This window comes from Marmota monax, unplaced genomic scaffold (assembly GCF_021218885.2).
Source record: "Marmota monax isolate L192 unplaced genomic scaffold, Marmota_monax_Labrador192_F-V1.1 WCK01_AAM20220418_F8-fsc00276, whole genome shotgun sequence".
Classification (NCBI taxonomy): Eukaryota; Metazoa; Chordata; class Mammalia; order Rodentia; family Sciuridae; genus Marmota; species Marmota monax.
In genome coordinates, this window is record NW_026695204.1 from 212,400 (window position 1) to 236,786 (window position 24,387).

The 24,387-nt window shown below is 39.4% G+C and overlaps 1 protein-coding gene across 1 annotated transcript; it reads left to right on the forward strand.

Annotated features, from left to right (window-relative positions):
* The first annotated feature begins 1,347 nt into the window (after positions 1 to 1,347).
* LOC124083333 (sodium-dependent glucose transporter 1) lies at positions 1,348 to 21,499 on the forward strand. The gene is made up of 4 exons (XM_058574385.1): positions 1,348 to 1,474; positions 10,313 to 10,481; positions 12,105 to 12,221; positions 13,529 to 21,499. Exons 2-4 carry the CDS (start codon positions 10,316 to 10,318, stop codon positions 14,488 to 14,490), a joined length of 1,245 nt encoding a protein of 414 aa, XP_058430368.1. The 5' UTR covers positions 1,348 to 1,474; positions 10,313 to 10,315; the 3' UTR covers positions 14,491 to 21,499.
* The last annotated feature ends 2,888 nt before the right edge of the window (positions 21,500 to 24,387 follow it).

A 24,387-nucleotide genomic window follows, 5' to 3' on the forward strand; every position in this document is an offset into this window, starting at 1 on the left:
GCAATCCTCCTGCCTCAGCCTCCCGTGTCGCTGGGAATACAGACCAGAGCCACTGTGCCGGGCTGAGATATTATTTTTGAGAGCTAAGGTTACCTTTAGAGGTAAAACGAAAGCAAGTTACAGAGACGGAATACAATTAAATTCATTTTTCTCCTCTTCTGGAAATTACATTTTGATTAGTTTGAACTTAAGCTAAATTATAAGTCACTGTCATTTGACATTCCAGCTGTCCATTTGGTCAAACTGCACTTTCACTCTTAGAGGTTTAAGGGCTGCCAACTGCAAGGAATCCTTCATGTTAAGGTCTAATTCCAGAAATTCGAGTAGTCCTCACTTGGCATAAGCACGCGTGGTGGTGGTGATTTAGCTGAATAAGGTCAACATCTGCTGGTCTTGAACAAGAAATGTCTTGTTTCCTGCTTCAACGATCCTCTCCCAAACTTGCTCATCACACCAGCATTTGGACCTCCTTGGTATTCTTGCTCCAGGTCTGCCTTTGGTGGGACTACTTTTAATTTTTCCGGACTCTTTAATGCTCATACATTTGGTGTGTTCCATTTCACACGGAATGCTCCTAATTTTAGCAGCAGTGAGAAACTGGCATGCTCCCCTATTTACCAGATGTGTCACACACACTGCTTACTATTTGGCACTACGGACTTGTGTGCTTGGATGTAAAATCCTTTCACTTGCCTGGATGTGCACGTGCTGGACGTGGAGACGCTTTTGTCCCCCCAGGCCAGCCCGAGATCCGGGAGAAGAGCGCCCGCTGGCTGGCTGGCGCTCGGGTGGGCGCCAGCGAAGGCAGCGGCCAGGAGAGCTGAGGCGCGGGGACCGGCTCAGTCCCATCGCCGGGGAGCCTGGGAGCCTCAGAGCCGCGGGAGTCCCCAGGACCCGCATCTTCCCTCCGGATTCGTGTGTTCCGAGGCTGCAGTTTCAGCTCTCTCCGCCACGGGGCGCGGAGTGAGTTCAGCCAAGGCAGCAGCTGAAGCCGGTCGGGGATGACCCGTCTTCCAGGTAAACACGACACCTCGGGTCATGGCACGATCCCGGTTGGCTAGAAGCCTCGTTTCTGCCATTTGATCCGCCCAGAATTGTGCAAGATGGAGAGCCTAGGTTGGAACAGAGGCGCGTTCCAAAGTCCGACTTCCTCATACCTTAAATTGAGAAGGATCCTCGCGGGTGGGGGCCCAAGCAGGGACCTTCTGGCCAGGAGGGACGACAGCGCAGAGCTCCAAGGATCCGCCACAAAGATCGGTGACAGCGAGACCACGTCTCCGGAGCCGCCAAGCTGGAGCTGAGACAGGAGCTGCGTGGTGCCGGGGCTACGGCTGCGGGGCAGCGGCTCCTCCAGGCCGAGGGCCCCGCGAACGATGAAGTGGAGACGGTGGCGGTCCCCCGGCCAAGCGCCCAGGCCCCGAGCGTGCTGCGCTGGTTCACCACCGCGATCCTGTATGCGGCCTTCTTGGGGCTGGTGAGAGCTGGGGCCGCGACTTCCCATTTGAAGTCTGTCCTTCGTTCCCTGCGTATTGTGTAACTCGGGGAACATTTGAGGGCACGGTTCTAACTTGTGGAAGGTTATTGTCAAATGGCGAAGTAGATTTTTCCTAACATGTTTTCAACCGCAGCAAATCTTCCTGGTCTCCTCGTTGCGATGGGAAGCCGCAAAAGGGATTGCACAGGTCTTTAGCCACTGGCATCCACATCTGGAATTATGACACAGAAAAACTGCTTTTCTGGGAGTTCCTGTCCTGATGGCTTGACCAAATTCAGCCAACCGCTTAGTTTTGCAGATAGGGAAGAGACCCAGGGAGGAAAATGACTTTCATGAACGCACAGCTGATTGATTAAACGGCAGAGTTGGAAATAATATATGGCCTTAGTCGTATTTAAAATCAAGCTCTCAGATCCCTAAATGCTTTACTTAGAGCAAAGTGCAGGCTAGAAGCCCCTTTTGTTAAACTTCTGGGCTGCCCTTCATTCACCATTTTTTTGGAAACGTTCTTCTTATCCATCCTGGGGAAATAGAGGTTGAGCCCTCTGAGGAGAGCCACTTGCAGCATCTCAGTATCTTAGAGACACTGAGCCACAATTATGTGTTAGAGTTTTGTTTTGTTTTGTTTTTAATTGGGATTGTAGGGGTGGGATGTGAGATATCACTGCAGATGCTTGGTGAGCCCTCATTGTGTGCCCAGTCTTGCAAATCTTTTGAAGGCGTGAAGTAATTTGATTACAGCCAGTGATCTGGCTTTTCTCTATGTACTAGGTACTTGCTTTGCACTTGTGCTTACCTGGTTCTTAGTCTTGGACTGCTCCTTGCTCAGACAATGGGCACACTCTGAGTTTAGAGCAGAACAGTGCAATTAGAGTCAAGTATTCTTGAAATGTAGATAAATTAGAAAGATTTTTGTTTTTTATTAACGGGTCCAAGGAATTTCTTCTGAAAGCTAACAGTTGTAAAAAAAAAAAAAGACAAGGTTAGACAATTTAATCAATTTAATTTTAGTTTCTTTGCATAGAGGAATGATTCAGAAACCTGGCAGCACCTGAACCAATAAAGGTTCAAAAAGCTCCACCCAGGAGGGTGGGCAGGCAGTATTTATTGACAGAACAAGAAAGTGACATATAGAAATAACTTGAATGATTACAGCTCATTTACCCTGGGTACACATTTCTGAGCTGTTTGCAGTATGTGACGCGCTAACCCTTGACTGCTCAGCAACTTATTCCAAGAATATACTCTCAGGTGCAGTTTGATGACATATTAATGTATATTCAGGTTCCCCACATACACAGGCAGCTTTAGGCCCAACATGACAATTCTAACCTTCTGGTCAGCTACTCAATTTTGAGAAATTGACTGAAACCTTGAGCACTGACAGTATTTTCCGCCAACACAATTGACAAGTTTGGCATAATTATGGAATTCATAATATACACTGGCAAATAAGTTGGATGAGTATGCCTTCTTGGTGTTTTTCTTGCCAGTTTGATATACAAAGAATGGCTACATAGAAACATTTGTGACTCTTGAGGGGATACAATACATTAGAGAGACATGATTGCTATCAGGAGGATAATACCAAAAAACTAAAGTACATTCCTTAACCAAAATCAGAGACTCCAAAGGTCGCATAATGAAGAGAATTCAATGAAATCCAGTTGGTCATAGTCTCTGGAACATGATGTTGATTAAGGAGCAATAAATGGGCTGATATATAGCGATATCTATTTTTGTAGTTGGCCTGGTACCAAAGTCATAGGGACCTGGAGACCAACTAAACATGAAGTTTGGAAAAACCTGGAACAGCCAAGCTTGCCATCCTCCATTCCATTCAAGTTGTCAGCAAGCCAACTGTTAGCAGCTCTCAAATGCATTGTGTTTCTTTCTCTGAGAAATTTTCTTAATGTATGCAACGCAGTATGTAGAGAAGCAGCAGTATCATCAGCCAGACTGTGTGTGTGTGTGTGTGTGTGTGCATGCGTGCTGTGCATGGAACCCAGGGCCTCATGCATGCTAAACACATGCTCTAGCAACTGAGCTACACCACCAGCTGATTAGCCATCTTTTAAATTGCTCTTTTTGTATTTATGAAATCAAGGGAAAATTAAGCATAACATCCAGTTTTGTTTAGCACTACATACAAGCCCACTACATGAGCAGTGAGGACATCTAAAACCAAATGTTGTTTCACTAAACGTTGTTGTTGAACATTAATATTCTCAGACTAGTCAGTTTTTAATCCCCATGAGGTCTGATCAGCTACAAGATCCACTATTGCTTTTGAACAGCCAACAATAAAAAATTAAAAAAAAAAAAGATCCATTATTGCCCCAATTTACCAAGTTAGCTTCAAATTTCATATAATTGGCACCCACTCTTGCCCAAAGTAAAACCCCAAGAACCCTGCTAGAGACTTTCCTCAAAGGAAACTGACTTATTTTTATTTTCTCAAGGTTGGTACTAATTTTAGATATTGACCTCTTTGACCTCTGATTATGGGAGGTACCAGAACTCTCAGGGAAAACTCTTTTAAGTGTTTTTTGTTTTGTTTTTCTTTTTTTGCAGTGCTGGGGATAGAAACAATGGCCTCACACATAGTAGATAAGCACTCTACCACTGAGCTACATCTCCAGCCCAGGGAAAGCTCCTGAGAAGGCAGGAGGGAGCAGGTGAGAGAGCAAGATCTGAACCAGGGTAGATGCAGAACAGAGTAGACAGATTATCTACAGACCCCATAAAGTCCCTTACAAGCTGGAAAAGAGTGCCATCTAGTGGCTTTTGTGCAGAGGTCAGTTAAATTTATTCATCATAAATCTGCAGAGTTATGAACAAGGTCCAGTGGGAAACTTATTTTTTTGTGATTCTTTTATATCATGTTGGAAGGGTATATAATCTTGTTTATTGGAAAGGGACATTACTGGATTTAATGTGACATCATACAAGTATTTGTAGCTACTCAGGTAATCCTTGGATCTTGTGCATGCAATATCTGGAATCACAATTCACCTTTTGCAGACATTACTCAGCTTGTACCCACCTAGTTAATTCCCAGCTCTATAGACACACAACTTTTAAAAAGATTTTTTATAGTTGTAGATGGACAACATTCTTTTATTTTATTTGTTTATTTTTATGTGGTGCTAAAGATCAAACCCAGAGCCTCACACATGCTAGGCAAGCACTCTGCCACTGAGCCACAGCCCTAGTCCAGAGACACATAACTTTTGCAGATATCACTTATAGGTTTTCTATATTTGGAAGTGATTAGGTTATTAATTGGTGATATCAGGGTCCTATTTCAAGCAAATATAGGAAAGCAAGGAACAGTCATGTTTAGAATATCAAGAAGCACTTCCACTCTTCCTTTGGGGTTTCAAGGTAAGTCACTGGGAACATGGGGCAACATTGGCATAAGTGGAATTATTTTCTGACTTGGGGGCACCAGCCCACAATCCAAATAATTTCTCTGATTTTTTGCTAGAGCATTAGCCTTTGCTAAAGCCATCCACAGATTCGGGTCCCATGTATTTTTCTGTAAGCAAAGGGATGGGATTAGTTCAGCCGGTAATGGAGGTGAAAAGGGGAAAAAATACATATATATATAAGGCTTTCAGGATGGTGGATCCCTGATTTTGGGAAAGCTGTCCACATATAGGATGCTCTCAGCTTCTGGGGAGAAACTTTCCTGCTCAGTTTTACCTTAAGGTCCCCAACAGGTGTATACTACGAGGAATCTATAAGGGCCCCTTTTAGTTGAGAGAGGTAGATTCAAGATTCATGGCCTTGAAATTTTGCTGCAGAGAGAACCTGACATGGTCCCTTCCAACAGAGACAAGCACAGTAAATTTCTGGTATCGTTTCCAAAAGACCCACTCTCTAAGTTTTAGATCATGAAAGTGTTGGTTGTCATCAGTTGGTGGGACATAAAGAGTATTTTTACTTGGTGGGAAATATGCTTTAATATAATGCATTAAAGCCTCGCCCTATTGAGTCGAGTCAGTTTAGAGAGCGGAGATACAATTATTGGGGGCATAGGTCTTCCAATAACTATTTCACAAGGAGTCAATCTTCTCACCAGAGGGAGTAAATCTGACTGCCATCAGCTGGTAATACCTTTGATTAAAGGCACTTGAGTTTGTCACAGTTAACTTGATACCATTGTGTTTGTAGTACCCCCCTTTTTTAAACTTTTTTTTTTTTGGTACTAGGGATTGAACCTAAGGACATTTTTACCACTGAGCCATATCCCCAGCCCTTTTTAGTATTTATTTTGAGGCAGGGCTTGCTAAGTTGCTTAGGGCCTCATTAAATTGCTGAGTCTAGCTTTGAACTTGGATCTTCCTGCCTCAGCCCGAGCCACTGGGATTATAGGTGTGAGCCAATGTGACTGGCACAGTTTTTTGTTTTGTTTTGTTTTTGTTTTTGTTTTGCAGTGATACAAGTACCTCTTTTGCTGGAGATTTTACTCCAGGAATGCCCCATATGGAAAACACATTTCCGTAGCTACTGTTATGGTCTAAGTCTTTCTGTGTGGGAAAGTTTCTATACAACCAGAAAATGTGTACTGAAGGTGGCAAGTGAATGAAATTCATCTTCAGGTGTTCAAATCATCCACCAGCTGCTGGAGACCTATCTTTTGAGTTTTTTTTTTTTTTTCATTGTCAACAGAATTTTGTTTCTGGCAAACTGAATATTGATTATAAGCTTATCATCCAATTGTAAAGTTACCCCTTTGATGTTTTTTCCCGATTTGAATCATTTTCTCTGTTCTATGATGAGTCTTAAGAGTACAGAGCTTTTAATCATGGAAGCTGTGAAGCCTCAGTGAGGGCAAGGCAGTCATCCAAGTTCTCCATAGCATATGCGACTTATATCTTTTTTTTTTTTTTCAACTGGGGATTGAACCGAGAGGTACTGTACTACTGAACTACATACCCACCCCTTTTATCTTTTATTTGGAGACAGGGTCTTGCTAATTTCCCAGGCTGACCTCAAACTTGTAATCTTGCTTCTGCCTTCCAAGTAGCTGGAATTATAGCCATGCTCCACTCACTGGGTAATATGGTTAAATGAATGACTATTGTATAAAGCTGACTAAACATCAGCTTGATGTTTATAAGCCATTCAGTTTCTTCATTACAGTTCTTAGAATTCTTACTTCCTCCAGTGGAATTGTTATCAAAAACATGTATATGACAGTCCTTTTCTTGAATGTCCTTCAACATCAAATTGAAAAGGGCCCAGAAACATGCCAGATTAAACAATTAACTGTTTGTGAATGAAAAAGTTTTAAATAGCCATGATTATTACAATAGTGACACATTGATAAGAAAAATTTGTTTACAATATTTTTTTAAAAATATTTTTTAGTTGCCAATGGATTTTTTACTTTGTTTATTAATACATTATTTTTAATGACACTGAGTCTTGCTATGTTGTCCATGCTGTCCCAAACTCTCGTGATTCTCCTGCCTTGGCCTTCAGAGTGGCTGGGACCACAGGTGCATTCCATAATTATGACTGATGGTATAATACTAGGACTATTTCTAGGAACTTCATAAGTTTCTGAAACATATTAATAACATCTCCTTACAAATATAACTCAAATAAATTTTAGCATTACTTACTAGGTGACAATGCTTCACTTATAATTTAATGCATCAAATAAGCCAAATTAGTTTATATCTCTTTTTGAAAAGAAAGCTGTCCTTTTGACAGCTCCAAGGGCTGGGAAAAACCTCAAACCTAATTCAAGATCAATAAAAAGACAATTTAGAATTATTTTAGAAAGTTCAAGAAAAACATGAAAGATTTAAGGCATTTCATCAAAATTAAACCACAAGTCATTTTATACTGTAGTCATTAATTTAACCAAAGAGATGCTAACACTTCAAAGGTACATACCAAAAATAACATAATTTTAGTTAACTCTTTTAAGAGAGAGGGCTAGGATTCTGTGAGTGATCAAAAACTTGTAAAGACAACATGAAGCACAGGAATCTTGGTAAGATTCAATTGTCGTTTTCTAGGCCACAACCTCAAACGTGGTTAATAACTGACCGAAACTCTAGGAAAACTTTGTTGTTTTAACAGAGAGAACCAAAATCTTGGTTTGCCATGTACTTTAAACTTTATTTATTTATTTATTTATTTTAGTTGTAGATGGACACAATCCCTTTCATTTTATTTATTTATTTTTATGTGGTGCTGAGGATCAAACCCAGGGTCTCACACGTGCTAGGCAAGCACTCTACTACTGAGCTATTACCCCAGCCCATGCTATATACTTTAGATATTAATGCTCCATTTTCAGTAAAACTTCTAAGTAGTTTCCTTCTAATCATAACCACTTTGGTCACATGCAAAATTCTTTTCACAAGATTTATCTTCCACAAACCTACAACTTCCTTATCCATTCAGTTTTTGTCTTGTAGTTTTCATCTTATAATTTTAGAGCAAGTCATTCTACTTTATGACAAAAATTATTTTTCCTCTCAATAAAACAAAATATCTTCATACTACAGCTTTTCCTTACCAAAAAAAAAAGCATATTTTATCTCCTATACAATTGCAAACAGGGTTTCCCCCTTCTTATTTGTATGAATTTTAGTTTCCTATATTAATTGGAATTCTTAACCTTTAGTGACCTTAATTTGCAGTGAACACGAGGAAGCAAGCCATTGTGAATGGCACACCATCCATGTGTAGACTGGCAAATCTATGAATCATGACTTCTAGAAGCATGTGTTCTCTCAAAGTATAACTTGTCAGTGTGGCACAGAACATGTTTACTAACAATTCCAAATATCTTCAGTCTCTCTGTCACAAGAAACTGTACAGGAGGCAAACTTTTAGTGCTACTCCCTTAGGTTTTGTTAGTTTTTTGCTAGCCTTAACAATTAAATTCTTATTTATAAAGATTCCCCTCAGCCCCAGATTTCCAATCTTGATAATAAGAATTGGCTCAGGAAGAATATCTTTTACCTGGGTGTCTTATCTTACAGATATTTATTTCATTTATTTTTTAACAACTATGTTTTAGTTCTTTATAAAAATGAGATGTTAAACAGTTAACCATGATAAATTATTTTTCTTGCTAACAAATTTTGTGCTATAGGGATAACATAAGGTTGATGCATCCTATTGATTTTTTAGTGTTTTGAATTCTTTCTTATGACTGTCTCAAGTGAAAAATTTCATCTAGGTAGAAACTTTCCCAATGTGGCCACTATAACTCTATGGTGTTCTTAGTAAATTTCACTCATTTTATCCAAAAATACACAGCCGTGAGCCCATATTTTTTTTTTAAATAAAGTTAGTGGGTATCGCAGGAAGTGGACTCCTTGACTCCTGGAATCCCAGACTCTTTAGAATTGGAGAAACCCATTTTCAGAAGGTAACTACTGGAAGCCTCTAACTGGATATAGTCCAGTGAATTATCAGATTCAATGTGGCCATGGACTCTTGTCCATTAAAAAAAAAAAAAAAAAAAAAAGCTCAAATATAGTTAGAAAGCTTTTTACTCAAATTATTGGAGCTCAACTTGAAAAGAAAACTTGCTAGTGACCTCAGTCACTCAATGAAATCAATGGGTACAAGAGACCTTTAATTGTAAATTTCTTTGACTCTCAGTGTTCCTGGAGGTTACTGGAATATTTCATATTCCATATCTGATGCCTACCAGTTAAAAGAAAAATTTATACAAATTAAATTTCACAGAGCTTATTTGAACGATGACAATATTCATAAACTGGGCAGCAATGTGAGCAATAAAAGGTTGAGACAATATCAACCAGCAATGTGGGCAGACAGTATTTATAGTAAGAAAAAGGAAGTTATACTACACAAGTTGTAGTTTTGCATTTGCCTCATTTGGGCAATCTGAGCAGTGTACAGCCTATGATTGGCTGATATAATTGGTCAAAATGTGGGCATTAGTTATAAGAATGTACTCTTAGATTATAGTTTTTTTGACATATTAGGCTACAATCTGTAACACACGGTGGCTGGTTTACGTCAAATTTAATTTTTCATAATATATTGTTTTTGAGTAAAAGTTTATTATAATTAAAATAATTCTGTTATTAGTATGTAAAAATTTCTCAGAAAGCTTGACAGGGTATATTCCTCATGGCTGGGGATTTCTTTGAAGAAAATTATAGATTAAAAAATATATTAGTTATCCTCTGCTAATTGTCTGTCATTGAGTGGAGGGCCCCTATATGCACTGTAAATATTGCTATTTTAACAATATCAAAAATAGAATGTTTTTATAATTTGAATTTTTAACATCTAAACTTGCATGTTGGTGCATGTAGTATATTTTAAAACATAGACAATTGTTTCAAGAATAGATTTCATCTTACATTTTATCCCTTTCTTTCTTCCATCCTTCCTTCCTTCCTTACCTCCTTCCCTCGAAGTGCTAGAGATCAAATCCTGGGCTTTGTGCATGCTCAGCAAGCACTCTACCACTGAGTTCATCCCTAGATCCTATTAACTCTTAATACACAATAGTCTTTTAGGGCATTATTCAAATAGGAAACATTGCAATAACAACAACAAAAAAACAAACAAAAAAAACCCAAAGAGTTACAGACTTTTTTAAATTGAGAGTTTTGAAAAGAAAATATAGTAGCTATCTATCACTCTAATAAGATTATATTGTCATTGTACATTTTTTCCCTACTGTGGACTTTCAAGTAGTTTTCTGTATTGCATTGTATCCTCCTCCCCACTTTTAAATTCATACAAATTAAAAACATATTTTCTTTGTAAGGAAAAACTGATTGTCTTTATAAATTTCAGGGAATGACTATTGCTATACTGGGACCCACGTTTCAAGATTTGGCAAGAAATGTGAACCGAAATATCAGCAGTCTTTCTGAAATATTTGTGGGTCGTGCTTTTGGATATTTGAGTGGCTCTGTGGTTGGTGGCATTCTTTTTGACTGTATGAATCATTTTTTACTTTTGGGTAAGTAGACACCGATTTTCATTTCTTTGTGATTTTCAAAGAATATTCAACTTGCCTTTAAGTATGAAAACGGTAGCCTGCAGAGAGGTTGACAACCGAAATGGGTGGTGTTTTGGTGTCCTCCATGGAAGCTGGGTTTCCATGGTCCTGCTCTGACCTTGGCAGTTCAGGGGAATCTGTGCTGGGCCCTCTGGAAACTCAGATCAGCCCCCAGGTGTGTGTGTGTGTGTGTGTGTGTGTGTGTGTGTGTGTTAGCAATGCTTAGACTTCCTGACCTTGACTGTAATTTAGGCATCCCTCCAGGGTCACCCAATGATTGTCCAAAAGGCTCTGCTCATCAGGGTGTAGGGCAGCTCTCCCAGGGCCACAGAGCTCAGAAGGGGCTCCTGGAATCTGCCCTGGCTCTATGGAGTCTGGGTTGGAAGTGAAGGGGCAGGAGATGGAGAATGAACTGAGGTAGGCTACGTTTTTGTCGCTACTGCCTCATGTCAGTGATGACCCCAGACTGTCCTTCCTCACCAGGAAAGAGATGGCAAAGCTTTAATATACTCTGCTTTAAATAATATTTAAAGAAAATTTATTATGATAAGGCTCTTTTGGAAGCAAGGAGAATAATTTATTACAGATGAATAAATAAATAATTTCTCTTATTTCCAAAGTGGTGGGTATGTGCGCACACACTTAATTGTTTTTGATTCTTTGTGGTCCTGGGGAGTGAACCCAGTGCCTCTCAAATGCCATGTATGCATTCCACCAGTAACCTATATGCCAGCCCAAATATATATGTCTTGTATTTCCTTCCCTACTCCCTAAACTAATTTATTTAAAGTTTTTTTTACAAGTTACTATACTGATTACATTTCTTTTTTTGTTTGTTTGTTTTTGGTACCAGGAACTGAACCCAGGGGCACTTAACCACTGAGCCACATCCCTAGCCCCTGTTTATATTTAATTAGAGACAGGTCTTACTGAGTTACTTAAGGGCTTGCTAAATTGCTGAGGCTGGCTTTGAACTCACTACCCTCCTGCTCAGTTTCCTTTCACTGGTATTACAGTCATGCACCACCGCACACAAGTCTGATTGCATTTTTTTTTTGCCTTTTAAATTTGTTACCTCCTATTTCAAATTCCCTTTCAGTTCTTCAGTGTGAAACATTTAAGAACTCTGCATGACTTCTGTGTGTGTGTGTGTTTAATTAGAGCATTATAGTCAAACACGGTAATTGAGTTCATTTTTCCAAAATCATACATGCATAGAATTTGATTTATTCTATTTCAGTTCCCATTTTCCCCTTCCTTCCTCTATTCTCCTTCCTCTACTCTTCTGATCTTCCTTTTCCTCATATTGTTTTTTCTATGTATACATAAAGGTGTATATTTATATACGCAGGTAATGTGATTTTTATTAAATTCATTCTGCTTTTCCTCCCCCTTTCTGTCCCTTCTCCGTTTTCAATCTCCTTCCTCTACTTCACTGATCTTCCCTGTATCTTTTTGGTATCAGATCCCCCACCCTTTTCACCCTTATTTTGCTCTAGCTTCCACATATGAAAGAAAATATTTAACCCTTGAGTTTCTAATGGCTCCTATTTTTTGTAGCTGACTTTATTACTTTCTCTTCAGGGATGTCACTGGTGGCCACCACAGTGGGTCTTTATATTATTCCTTTTTGCAAGACAGCCGTGTTACTGATTGTCATGATGTCTGTTTTCGGCGTCTCATTTGGCATGCTGGATACAGGTTAGTGAGGCCTTCAGTATCATCTCTGGGATTGGGACACTACTGCTAGGAGGAGTAGAGCAGATAGTATTAAACTGTCCCTTGAAATGCTCTTGAAACGACACGGACTTACTGAGTGAACTGTGGGTTCTCCCCATCAGAACCACCCTTTCTCTTCTTTCCAGTTAGGGCTCAGATTTTTGAGCAGCCAACTCTAACGTGAAACATAAAGAATTTTGTTTTATGAGAGATTGTTGAATTATAGTATCCAAACAGGGAAGAAACCCCTCCTATGGCTAATTGCATTAAAGGTGAGGAGGTTTTCATGTCATGATGAAATATGACCATTTTAGCATAAGAGGAATTGATGGTTAATAGGATAAAACATGTGGAACCATTATTAGACTGAAGAAGCACCAAGGCAACCTCCAATTTAAAATGCACCCTGGCTTTTGAGCACAGAGAAACCTGTAGCATGTGCCATTTTTCTTGTTTTTCCTTCCTGTGACTTTTCTCAGAAGTCCCCGTTCTCTCACAGTAAAGCTTTTGCATCTGTAATTATGTCTTTGAAAACCTGCTAAATAACATACAGGATACTTATTTAGCATCAAATCCAACTTTCTATGCCTCCCTTCCCTGCTTTAGTATTATTGATTGAATGTGTAAATGTTTTATTCTTCAGGCTTTGGTTGTAAAATTACAATATAGAATCATATTTTTATTGAAAATATCTGATTAAAAAAAAAAAAAAAGACAGCCGAAGACTTGATGCTTCCGGCCTTTCACCTTGCAGGTGTTCAGACAGGGTGAGTACAGATGCTGAAAGTTTTCTTGTTCCCTGTAATGGGCACACCAGAGTTCTGGAGTATTCCATTCCTCATTTGCCTCTGGTTAATAGGTTAATAATGTTCTTGAGGTGGCTACCAATTCCAAGAAAAGAAAGCTTCAGTAATTTGACTAATATATGATAAGATTTGCCTAATATATATATGTTTATACTACTTAGAAATACAAGGGATATAACTATTACTTCCCAATATGGTGTTAGCACTGTTTTATAAAAACTCTTTACTCATGTTCCGGGCAATGAGATGAAGTGGTTTACCAGTTTGTAGAATTCCAAGTATGCAGATGACAGTTATAAGCTCTCTGGTGGTAGTGGGTGAGAGTTCCTTAACCAGAGATCTGACTCAGGTGCAATATTTGATGATAACTTTGTTACAATATGCATGCCATGAAATACAGATTCATCCTCAAATAGTAATGACCTATTTTTTAATGGGGTAATTGTGTTTAACATAAATCATTTACCCATCTTTCGTTGGCAGGTGGTAATGTCCTCATCTTGGATATTTGGGGGCATGAAGGAGCCCCACACATGCAGGCCTTACACTTCAGTTTTGCTTTGGGTGCCTTTCTGGCTCCAATTCTGGCTAAATTGGCACTGGATACCCCAGTGTCTGCTGAAAACCACACAGAGCCTGCCTTTCAGCCTCCAGCCACCAACGGATCATCTGAAGCTAACTCAGCGCCTCTGTTTGGATTGCCTGATGACATGAATCTATTCTGGGCTTATGCTTTTATCGGCACTTATATTTTCATAGTGTCTGTCTTCCTGTTTGCTCTGTTTTTCAAGAAAAGCTCAAGGCAGGAAAAATCAAAACCATCTGCTCAGGGATATCGAAGAGCTGAATATCACAAGACCCTTCTCTGCCTCCTTTTCGTGTTCTTCTTTTTTTATGTTGGAGCAGAGGTAACATATGGCTCTTACGTTTTCTCCTTTGCCACCACTCATGCTGGCATGGAAGAACATGAAGCAGCTGGGTTGAACTCCATCTTCTGGGGGACCTTTGCAGCCTTTAGGGGCCTGGCGATCTTCTTTGCTGCCTGTCTACAGCCGGGCACCATGATTGTGTTGAGCAACATTGGCAGCCTGGTTTCATCTTTATTTCTGGTGCTTTTCAACAAGAGTCCACTCTGTCTCTGGATTGCCACTTCGGTGTATGGGGCCTCAATGGCAACCACGTTTCCCAGTGGTGTTTCCTGGATTGAGCAGTACACGACCATAAGTGGGAAATCTGCAGCCTTTTTTGTAATTGGTGGTGCCCTGGGAGAGATGGCTATTCCTGCAGTAATTGGAATTGTTCAGGGACAATACCCAGATTTGCCCATAGTTCTGTACACCTGTTTGGGGTCAGCAATATCCACTGCTGTTATATTTCCTGTGCTGTATAAATTAGCCACCTTGCCTCTGGATCACCAGCAAAAAGCAAATAGAAACAGTGAGTAGCTAAAAGCTTTGCCCTTTATTTCTGGGATATGAGGAAGCAAATGAAGGGGATGTCAGCAAAATGGAATGAAATAGATTTTGAAGCGGTGGAAATGAATGATACAATGAGGCATATTGTCATAGAGATATCTAAAAATAGTTTAATGGAGCCCACAGCTGAAGACTCTGACTCCTCTCAAATAAGGTAATGTTTGACTCTTCTTCAGTTAATATTGGTGATTCCCCTATGAAGCATATTGTCCAAAAACTGGACGAAAGAGACTAACGCTAAGAGAAGATGGATAATTTACTGACTTCCTTGAATAATCTCCAGTTCTAAAGAAGGCAGAGCAGCATTAGAAGCTCTGGGCATGCTTTGGGCATCAAAGTTTCCAGATCCATTTATAGCAAATGCTAAAAGGTGTTGAAATAGTATCTTCATTCCCAGACTGTTTCACAAACTGTCATTTAACATTGTGACAAATTTTCATTGATGGTTTTTTGAAGATTCTATTTTATAATCAATGCCTTTGATTCAATGATGTATAGTAATTCATTCAATTATGGATATTATACTATATTCACTGATGTCTTAAAAGTTATTTTATAAGCTAATTTAGTCTCTAGTGATGTACAAATGGGATTTGGAGATACTATGTTCTGATATTAGAAGCTATTTGAGTTAGTATATTAATAGCAGAGGCGTAGATAGGTCTTTTGAGGCCCCTGGCCTACCTCAGTAACAGAGGCTGGGTCTAGGTCTTTCTGTTTCAAGACTTGACTCTCACTGGGTTTGGCTGATAATCTCATATTAAGTACTGTGAACCAGGCTAGAAGTTCAGGGTTGGGAATTCTTGTGTCACCCACCCAGGGCTGATCCTCCCTGAGTTTGAAATACCTAGGAAACCAAAGTAAAGAAAGATGAGGTGACTTGGTGGCCCAGGCATCAGGGATGAAAAAGGGAACTTCATATAAGTAGGGCCAAACTGCTGTGGCTATCCTTCAATAAATGACTAGAATTGATGAGAGATTTTGTTTACCTTTCCCAAGTTTTTATGCTGAGTGACCTCAAATTTTTACTGGGATACAGTATGTTTGCTATCTATTATCTAATTTCTATAAATTTGCTTTTGAAAAAAAAAATTTGGTTTGTCTTACTGACATATGCCACATTTTTTGGCCCCTGCCCATTTGCTTTGCATACCCATCACATTATTTAGGTTTCTGTTAAGAACCTAACAATGTGGAGAGGGCTGGTGGATAAATTAACAAAAGAGAGACTGTTTCTCTTTCTATACTGTACTTTTTCCTTAGCCAAAGCTTGAAATTACCTCTGCTCCCTTTACTGCTCTTCCTTGGGCTGTTGGGCCTTAGTCAGCAGCAGTGGTCTGTCTGTAGGGAGGCTCCTTACTTCAGGGATTCCACTGTCAGCTTCTACTTCTAGAGAGTAGGAGATAGAGCCGTGCTGGGCTCAGGGGTGCATGCCTGTAATCCCAGCAGCTTGGGAGGCTGAAGCAGAAGGATCACAAGTTCAAAGCCAGTCTCAGCAACTTATTGAGACCCTGTCTCAAAATAAAAAAAAAAATAAAAAGGGCTGGGGATGTGTCTGAGTGGCTAAGCACTCCTAGGTTCAATCCCCAGTACCATTCAAAAAAAAAAGAAAAGAAAGACAGAAAAACAAAAAAGAGTACACTTGGAACATCATGCAAATTCCATAAATTAAAAATGGAATGGCTTTTGTGTTATGTTTGCAACACTCCTAGATGAGGCTCTATTGCTGGCCCATGGACCACACGTGAGTCAGGAAGGACCACATTTTAGGGAGTTTGAACACTTTGCTGTTTATGGAAATTTTGTCTATCTTGTTTTAAATCTGATTTTATTTTGTCCTTAGGAGTTTGCAATCCCTGTGTACCCTCTATACATACGTAAGACCCACTACACCCCCACACAACCCTCTATACACACACACAAAACAATTATCTTTAGTCTTCTCCCTTTATCTCATTGACTTTTGATGATTCATTCCACGTATTTGTGGAGTACCTCCTATTTTGCCATCTGTGTGAGAAAGGTCAGGTTGACACTAGTGAAAGATCAGAGGTTCCTGCCCCCATGGAACTTTCTCTCTAAAGTACAATCCAGCAGAAGTTTCTGGGATGATGGACAAGGTCTATATCTGCATTTCCCAGTAATAGTACTGGTGACATTGGGGTGAATTTAGCTTGCAAAATATTGTATGATACCAAATGCATTTTTAATCTAACTTAAATTTAAGTACTAGAGGCCTAATGTGAGAAATAAGGCACCAAATAATTCATCACAGAGGGTGTTTCCAGGAAGGATTTGTTTGCTGTTGTCTTAGAAATTAACATGTACACAGGATAAGAAAGGCTGTGTAGATACCTTGTTAAATGGAATAATGTAAATTGTCATGGCCTTTCAGAATGCTCTGATCTTAATAAATCAGGATAGTAGACAATGGTACTTAGTGGCTCCCAAATAGAAGGTTTGTACCTCACTTATGTGTCAAAGAAGCCAGCAGGCTGGTGACTTTGGTAGTCAGGAAGAAGATTTATGCTCCTTTCCCTAAATGTACTTTGATCAGTGGGCATTCGAGCTAGATTGAATTGGAGTTTGATTTTCCTTTTTCTTTTTTTTTTTTTTTTTTTTTTGAGTCAAGTTCTTACCATGTTGTTCAGGGTTGCATCAAACTCCTAGGTTCAAGTGATCCTCTGACTCAGCCTCCCAAGTAGTGGGAATACAGTCAGGCTCAAAGTGTGCAACTTTTGGTTGGATTTTTATATTTGTGTTTGTTTGTTACAGAGGATTGAACTCAGGGGCACTCAACCACTGAGATACATTCCCAGCGCTATTATGTATGTTATTTTGAGATAGGAGCTCCTGAATTGCTTAGCACCTTGCTTTTGCTGAGGCTGGCTTTGAATTTGAGATTCTCCTGCTTCAGCCTCTGGAACCCCTGGGATTATAGGCATGTACCACCGCATCCAGCTGTGTAGTTCCATAGTTAATGATTTAAAATTTTATATGTTGAAAGTTTATGATCAAAAGAATTTTTATTTTCCCACATTTGTTCAGCAGTTATTTTAATTCTCCTATCCTCTATTTCTTCTTTGTTTCTTTCAAAGATGATAGGTTTCTGCACTGAATACCAATTCTTATATATTTTCTTGTTTTCCATTTGGTTTAGGGGTTTTGTTTTGTTTTGTTTGCAGTACTAGGGATTGAACCCAGGACCTCGCATGTTCCAGGCAAGCCTCTACCACTAAGCTACACTCCCAGATTTTGGTTTAGGTTTTTAATTTCAAAATGAATTCAGTATCTGGTCCTAAATTTATTGCAGTTTGCCTTTGATACATTTGGTTATGGGTTACTGGGTGGGCTGGAGAAAGGTTTTGAAATTATCTGATGACATGAGTAGCACAGGAGACTGGGCCTTTTAGCTTTTTTTTTAGCTTTTTTTAACTTGTATGAGGTGCTTTTACAAAACATGTGTTTTTGATGATGTATGATGTATAAAATGCAAATCTTACTATATTATCCATTTTCAAGTGTGCAGCCTAGTGGCAGGAAGAAAATTCACATTGTTGTGCAACCATCACCACTATCCATCCACAGAACTCTTTTCATCTTGCAAAAGTGAAACTCTGTACCCATCAAGTAATAACTCCCTGTTCTACTCACCCACCAGCCCCTAGCAGTGACCATTCTCCTGTTTTTGATTTGCCTACTGAAAGTACCTCATACAAGTGAAATCATACATTTGTCCTTCCATTACTAGCTTCTCTGACTTAGCACAATGTCTTCAAAGTTCATCAGTGTTGGAGCACATGTCAGGACTTCTTTCCCGCTTCAGCCTGAATAATATTCCATTGTGTGTATGTTCCACATTGTGTTTATCCATTCATCTGTGCAGGGATATTTGGGTGCTTCTATTTTTGGCTATTGTGCATAATGTTACTATAAATGTGAATACATAAATTTCTAGACTCTATTTTCAGTCCTTTTCGGGTATATACCTCTAAGTGGATTAGGTGGTAATTTTATTTTGAATATTTTGAGGTGTTTTTATTGTTTTGCTTCATTAGTTTTGGTTAATCCTAATCCAAGACACCAACTATAAGAAGCACATAGGAAAACACATGCTTGTTTATAGCTTCAAACCATAGAAGAACTTTTGGCCTATTATAATCAGCTTAGCATCACTCATGTAGTGGGGAATGAACTCAAAGAACGGTTATGTCAGGCATATCTACCTCATGCTTTTGCTATCTCTCCTTCCATTTTTGTTCCATATTTGAGCAAGTGTTTGAGATCTTACCATGTGCTAGGCACCACAGACTAAGCATGAATGAACTTCCTCTCTTGTCTAATCCCTATCATGTGATTTGGGGTTTAGATCACAATTTTCTGCTAACTGAATTGTCTTGTGCCCCTTTGTTTACAAACATGCAGATCCCTCTGACTGTCTGGTAGCAGATAGTCTGTGCTCAGGAAACCATGGGTTAGGCTGCTCTCACCACAGCTCTGCCCCTCCCAGGGACTATTCCCTCCTCCTTCACTTTGTGGGTCATCCTCTGAATATTTCTGGTCCAGAATCAGAAGGAATTTGTCTGACCTGAGTAGATGTCATTGTCTTTATAGGCCTAGCCCTAGAATTTCCTGGTCAGCCTAAGGATGGGTTGATCTTGGCTTGATGCCACTGCTTTCTTGACTGATTGTCCACCTCTATATTCCATTCTGAATACAAGGAACATTAGAAACTAAAGGGATGATCCGTTCTCTATCATGATAGGACTCAGCTCAGTGACTCTTGCTAATGGGTTCCTAAGTGGGACTGGTAGGCCCTAGAAGCGATGAACTGGTTCCTCTTTTCAATTGGAATGAACAAACAAAATCAAAGCAAATTGCAGATTTTTGTTAGTGGTTAGTGAACTATGATCTTTATCAAGGAAAATAAGCACTGTCCTAAAGGGATATCATTTATACTTGAGTGAACTGTGAGTAGGAGATAACTGTTAAAACACCAATCCCTAAGGATCAAGAAGTTTCCAAATTCATACAGTTCAGTCCCTTAACAGATAGTGTCTCAGCATTTTCCATTTTGGAAACCAGGGCCCTGTGGACAAAATAGGAGAAGACAGGTGGGATTCTTGTTTCGTGGAACTTATGTTTTACTATTTCAAGTAAGGTTTCTGGACACCAATTCTATTAGCTGAAGATCCAGTAAAGCTTATTGCAATTGTTTTCACACAGTTCTGGTAAAGCAACTTAGCTGAGCTCTCTGTCCCTGGTATGTGTTTGTGTTTGTACATTTCCAGTACTTTTATATCTTTGGGAAGTCCTACTTGATTTGGAGTTTGGTAAAAATACTTCGCACAGTGCAGGTGAGATTAATACAGTCAAGCCTGCCTAAGAAGTCTGAAACCAATGTTGGGATTTGCTAAGTGCACAAAGAAGACATTTATGGTTGAGCTGGATTAGGGTTTTAGCTCCCAACACCCTGGGTAACTGAGCAGCTTCTCAGTCTCAGTTTTTTTCCTGATCCCTTGCAGAAAATTTTACCTCTAGGAGAAGAATACCCTGATCTGATCCAAACACCCTTTGCCTTGTTGAAGAATGACTCCAAGACTGAGCATTTCAGAAAGGAAATACTCACCTGCAAAGGAAGCAAGGGAAGTCTTGACTTGAAAGAAAAAAATTAAAAAACTGCCAAGGTTTTGAAGCGTGCATTAGTGTGTTCATGATGGAAAAACAGAAGAGCCTTGCATGGTTATGTTCATGAAAGTCACAAAAAACCTTTGGGCATGTTACAGCAAAAATCCATGGTGGAAAATTGCTTTGGCAGAGAGTAGGGGTTCATGGCAAACATCCAAGGATATCTATATGTATCTCAGTATAAAGATATATATTTATATCTCAGTATATATATAATCAGAACCAGTTAGATGACACTATCATTTTGGTCTTATCTCTGGGTTGAAAGTTTTTTTCCTTTCCTGGACTGTGATATGTCAAGTGCTTACTGATACGAAGCAGAGCAAAGTGACATTATGCTTCTGCAACCCTCCAGAATCCATAAACCCCAAGAGGAAAAATTATCCAAGGGAAAAGCATGATTGCAGAGTGTATTTTTGTTCCTAAGTCCAAGTGATAAGCCTTTGATCCAGTGTTTTGCTCTGGCAAAAGGTTAGGTCTAAGTCAATACTTTTGTTTGAAATCCTTCCTAAAACACCCATCCCCCACCTGCTGGTTGCCTTTCTAGGTAGTTTTCACTCATCAATTTTGATTGCAGTGAGGGGCTGGAAAAGATAGGGGTGATCTTGTAGAATCACATGGCAGTGTCTTAACACTGCCAATGCCCAGCACTTTTACTTAAGTAGCAATTTAATTGGACTTCAGTAGAGTCTGAGTACTGATATTCTAAATGTTCTCCTGTAAGTGTAATGCTCAGCCAAGGTTGAGAACCACTGCCTTTGATAATGCAGAGAAGTGGAAACTCTGCTCATCAGAGGGATTTTTAAAGACTGATTTATAACACAGTCAAGTCATTTTTTGTTTGTTTGATTTACAATGCCTATTTATTTCTATGTGGTGCTGAGGATTGAACCCAGTGCCTCACCAGTGCTAGGCAACTGCTCTGCCACTGAGTTATAGTCCAGCCCAAGTCATGCTTTTTTGATTGACACTGCACTTTCTCTGATGAGCAAGCAGAGAGGAAAAAAAAAAATCTGTTTTCTATTACTTCTGCTACTGCTTGATCTAAAGGAATAGTCAATACTTTTGTTTGAAGTCCTTCTGAAAACACTCATCTCCAACCTGCTGGTTGCCTTCCTAGGTAGTTTTCAATAATCAATTTTGATTATTGAAGGGGCTGGAAAAGATAGGAGCAATCTTGTAGATTTATTATATCTCTGTATAAATGTATTTATTAATTATATGGCTTTGTACAAAAATTTTTTGAGTAAAGTATTGTTATAAATAAATAATGATGTTGGTGTAAATAAAATTAATGTGTCAGTTGTTTTTTTGAAATTTAAAATTAAGCTTGGCATCTCCTCTTCAGAAATTGGTTATTTACATATTTTAGATTTTAAGTGTCCCCCTACCCAAATATGTGATGCTTATATTGGGTTCCTGAAATGAAAGTAGTCTTTTTACTTCACATAGATATTTTGGAAATGATATGTAACATCTCTGACTTTCAGCTTCAATTATAATGTTTATGATCAAATTCTTAAACTTACCAATCCACTGAAAAAGCTGTTAATAGCTGAATATTTTAGTTTTTATTTTACTTGAATAAAATTTCCTAATGGGGAGGATTACAGATATCTCAGTACCAGACTGGGATCCATTTTCTAAATGGCAAATCAGGAGAAACTGGGATCCTTCCTCTTTCTTCCCTTCACTAGAAGGTCCAGCAGCTGAAAGCCTGCTGCCAGGATTCTTAAAATAAGAATAGTGATGAAGTAGTTCAGTGCTTCTCACCTTGAGCATGATTCAGAATACAACCATATCCTCTGCCCTCTTCTTTCTTTATGAGTTTTGGAAAATAAAATGTTTTTTAAAGTGGGAAAGCTGAAGCAGAGAGAAAACCAATGGCCACACTTTTCTTGTCTTACATAAGCAGTTACAGGAAGTGATACTTCAAGTGTCCTTGAGTGCCACCATCTCTGCTTTAAGTGACCTGAGTTTACAGCTGTGTACTCTGCTCAGGGCAGGGTGGACCCTCTTTGCCTCCTGCCAGGGCCTCTGGGCAAAGCTTGGCCTTTTCTGGCTCCTCCTAGAAAGCCTTGGCACTGGGCAGGAGAGAGGAGGATTTCACACTCTTAAGTATAATGAAGTGTGTGTTATACAAGGGTCCCCAGGCTTTGCATGAGAAAGTGGGTTCGGTTTATCATCACACTCCTACTTAAAGTAGTTTTCATGAATTATTTGATTGGACATGGGGGTGGACCTAGTGGTCAAGTTCTGACCTTACCACTCACTGCCAGAGGCTTCGTGGGGCCAAAACTTGGTACTGTAGCTATTGTCACAAGCATAGACTTAAGTTCTGGCTGGGGTCCCTCTACTACCTCCCTCTGGAAAGAATAATGATGCGGGGATGGTGTCTTTCTATTTTCTCATTATAACAGTAGTTAATTAAAAAAAAAACAAACCTGTTTTTATTTGGATATTATCTCTAGGGCATCATCCCTAGTTTCCTGTGAACCAATTTTTTGACTTACCCATGGTAGTTTCAGTTATCATTGGGGACTGAAAAAAGAACTATAGTTTGGGGTAAGAGGAAGGAGTGTTGAAATAATGTGTTAGCTGGAATCAGCTTCATGATAATATTAACTCTGCACACACTTGTAACACCATCTAGGTATCTTTCATCATCTCTTTAAACCCCAAGCACCAATGAGGCAGGGGGCTTTATTCTTATTTTATAGAGAAGATACAGGTTTAGATGCCTTGATCTCCAGAGTCCTACATTCAATGGAAATTGAACTCCAATTCAAAAGAGGCCCATGAGCTTTTCACTTAAGCTATCCTAATTCTTTTTTTTTTAAAGAGAGAGAGAGAATTTTTAATATTTATTTTTTAGTTTTCAGCAGACACAATCTTTGTTTGCATGTGGTGCTGAGGATTGAACCCGGGCCGCATGCATGCCAGGCGAGTGCGCTACCGCTTGAGCCACATCCTCAGCCCTATCCTAATTCTTTATAGAAAGCCGCCATACGTAAACCAACCTCCTAACTAAGGTGGGTAATTCACCCCGTCTTTTTGTTTTTTTTTTTTTTTTTTTTTAGAGAGAGAGAGAGAATTTTTTTAATATTTATTTTTTAGTTTTCGGTGGACAAAACATCTTTTTTTATTATTATTATTTTTTATGTGGTGCTGAGGATCAAACCCAGTGCCCTGCGCATGCCAAGCGAGTGTGCTACGCTTGAGCCACATCCCCAGCCCTCACCCCCTCTTTTACAGTTGGTCCATTGTTATCTGGCTTCAAACCCCATCTGTCTACACAATTGCTCAAGCTCTAGTAACAACTCTGGGTGCTAGACCTGGAGGGACTTTCAATTTTAATTGTTAATCCTTTAATTCCTTTAATTGATATATCAGTACTTTGATTGCCCTCCACATGCCCAGATTACTGTTCACGCTGGCAAATGTTGGGGAGCAAATGAGACATGATCTCTGACCTCGTGATTTCAGAGTCTGAGGGCAACAACCAATCAGAACACAGTAGCCAATCAGAAGGGGCTCCATATGCCTGAGCAGGTATGATAAGAAAATCTCTCTCCTAACCTTCTCAGAAAAATAATTTTTAAAGGACCCAACCACTCTTGTTCCTGCTTCTTTTTTCAGCATATTTCTGCATATAAAGACAAGCACCTCTGCTCAGTTCATCCAAATACCCATTCTATCTGATAGAATGTTGTCCAATTCTAGAATCCAAAATAAAAGCTAGTTAAATTTAAATGAGTAAATAGATCTTAATTAAGTCAATTTATCTAGAAAGAAGGAAGCATCAAGGCAGGATCTCCGATTCCTCTAGAGATGGCCAGGTGCGTGGTAGTGGCCACATGGAATAAATGCTACAGAAGTGGGCCGGGTTTATGAAGGATAGTAGCATGAGTTGTCTTAGTAGATAAAGATTAAATATTGTGAAGCTTGATATTCTGAAAAAAATTACTTTGGCTTATATTAGATCTCATTGTGTCAACCTAAGTGAATTACTCCAGTCCAAACTCCTTTGTACAGTTTTACAATGTTCACCTAACCTTTGTCTCCCACATCACTTTCTATTCTTTCTCTCTTCCTCTCTTTTGGGTGCTAGGGATTGAACCCAGGAACATCTCTACCACTGAGAGTTTGATTTGAGATCCTCCGGCCTCAGGCTACCCA

What these genes read in the sequence shown, in the direction of transcription:
- LOC124083333 (XM_058574385.1), top strand. Translation starts at nt 10,316, where the DNA reads ATGACTATTGCTATACTGGGACCCACGTTTCAAGATTTGGCAAGAAAT. An exon ending in GAATCATTTTTTACTTTTGG is followed by an intron (nt 10,482 to 12,104) that starts GTAAGTAGACAC and finishes CTTTCTCTTCAG; the next exon opens with GGATGTCACTGGTGGCCACC. An exon ending in ATTTGGCATGCTGGATACAG is followed by an intron (nt 12,222 to 13,528) that starts GTTAGTGAGGCC and finishes TTTCGTTGGCAG; the next exon opens with GTGGTAATGTCCTCATCTTG.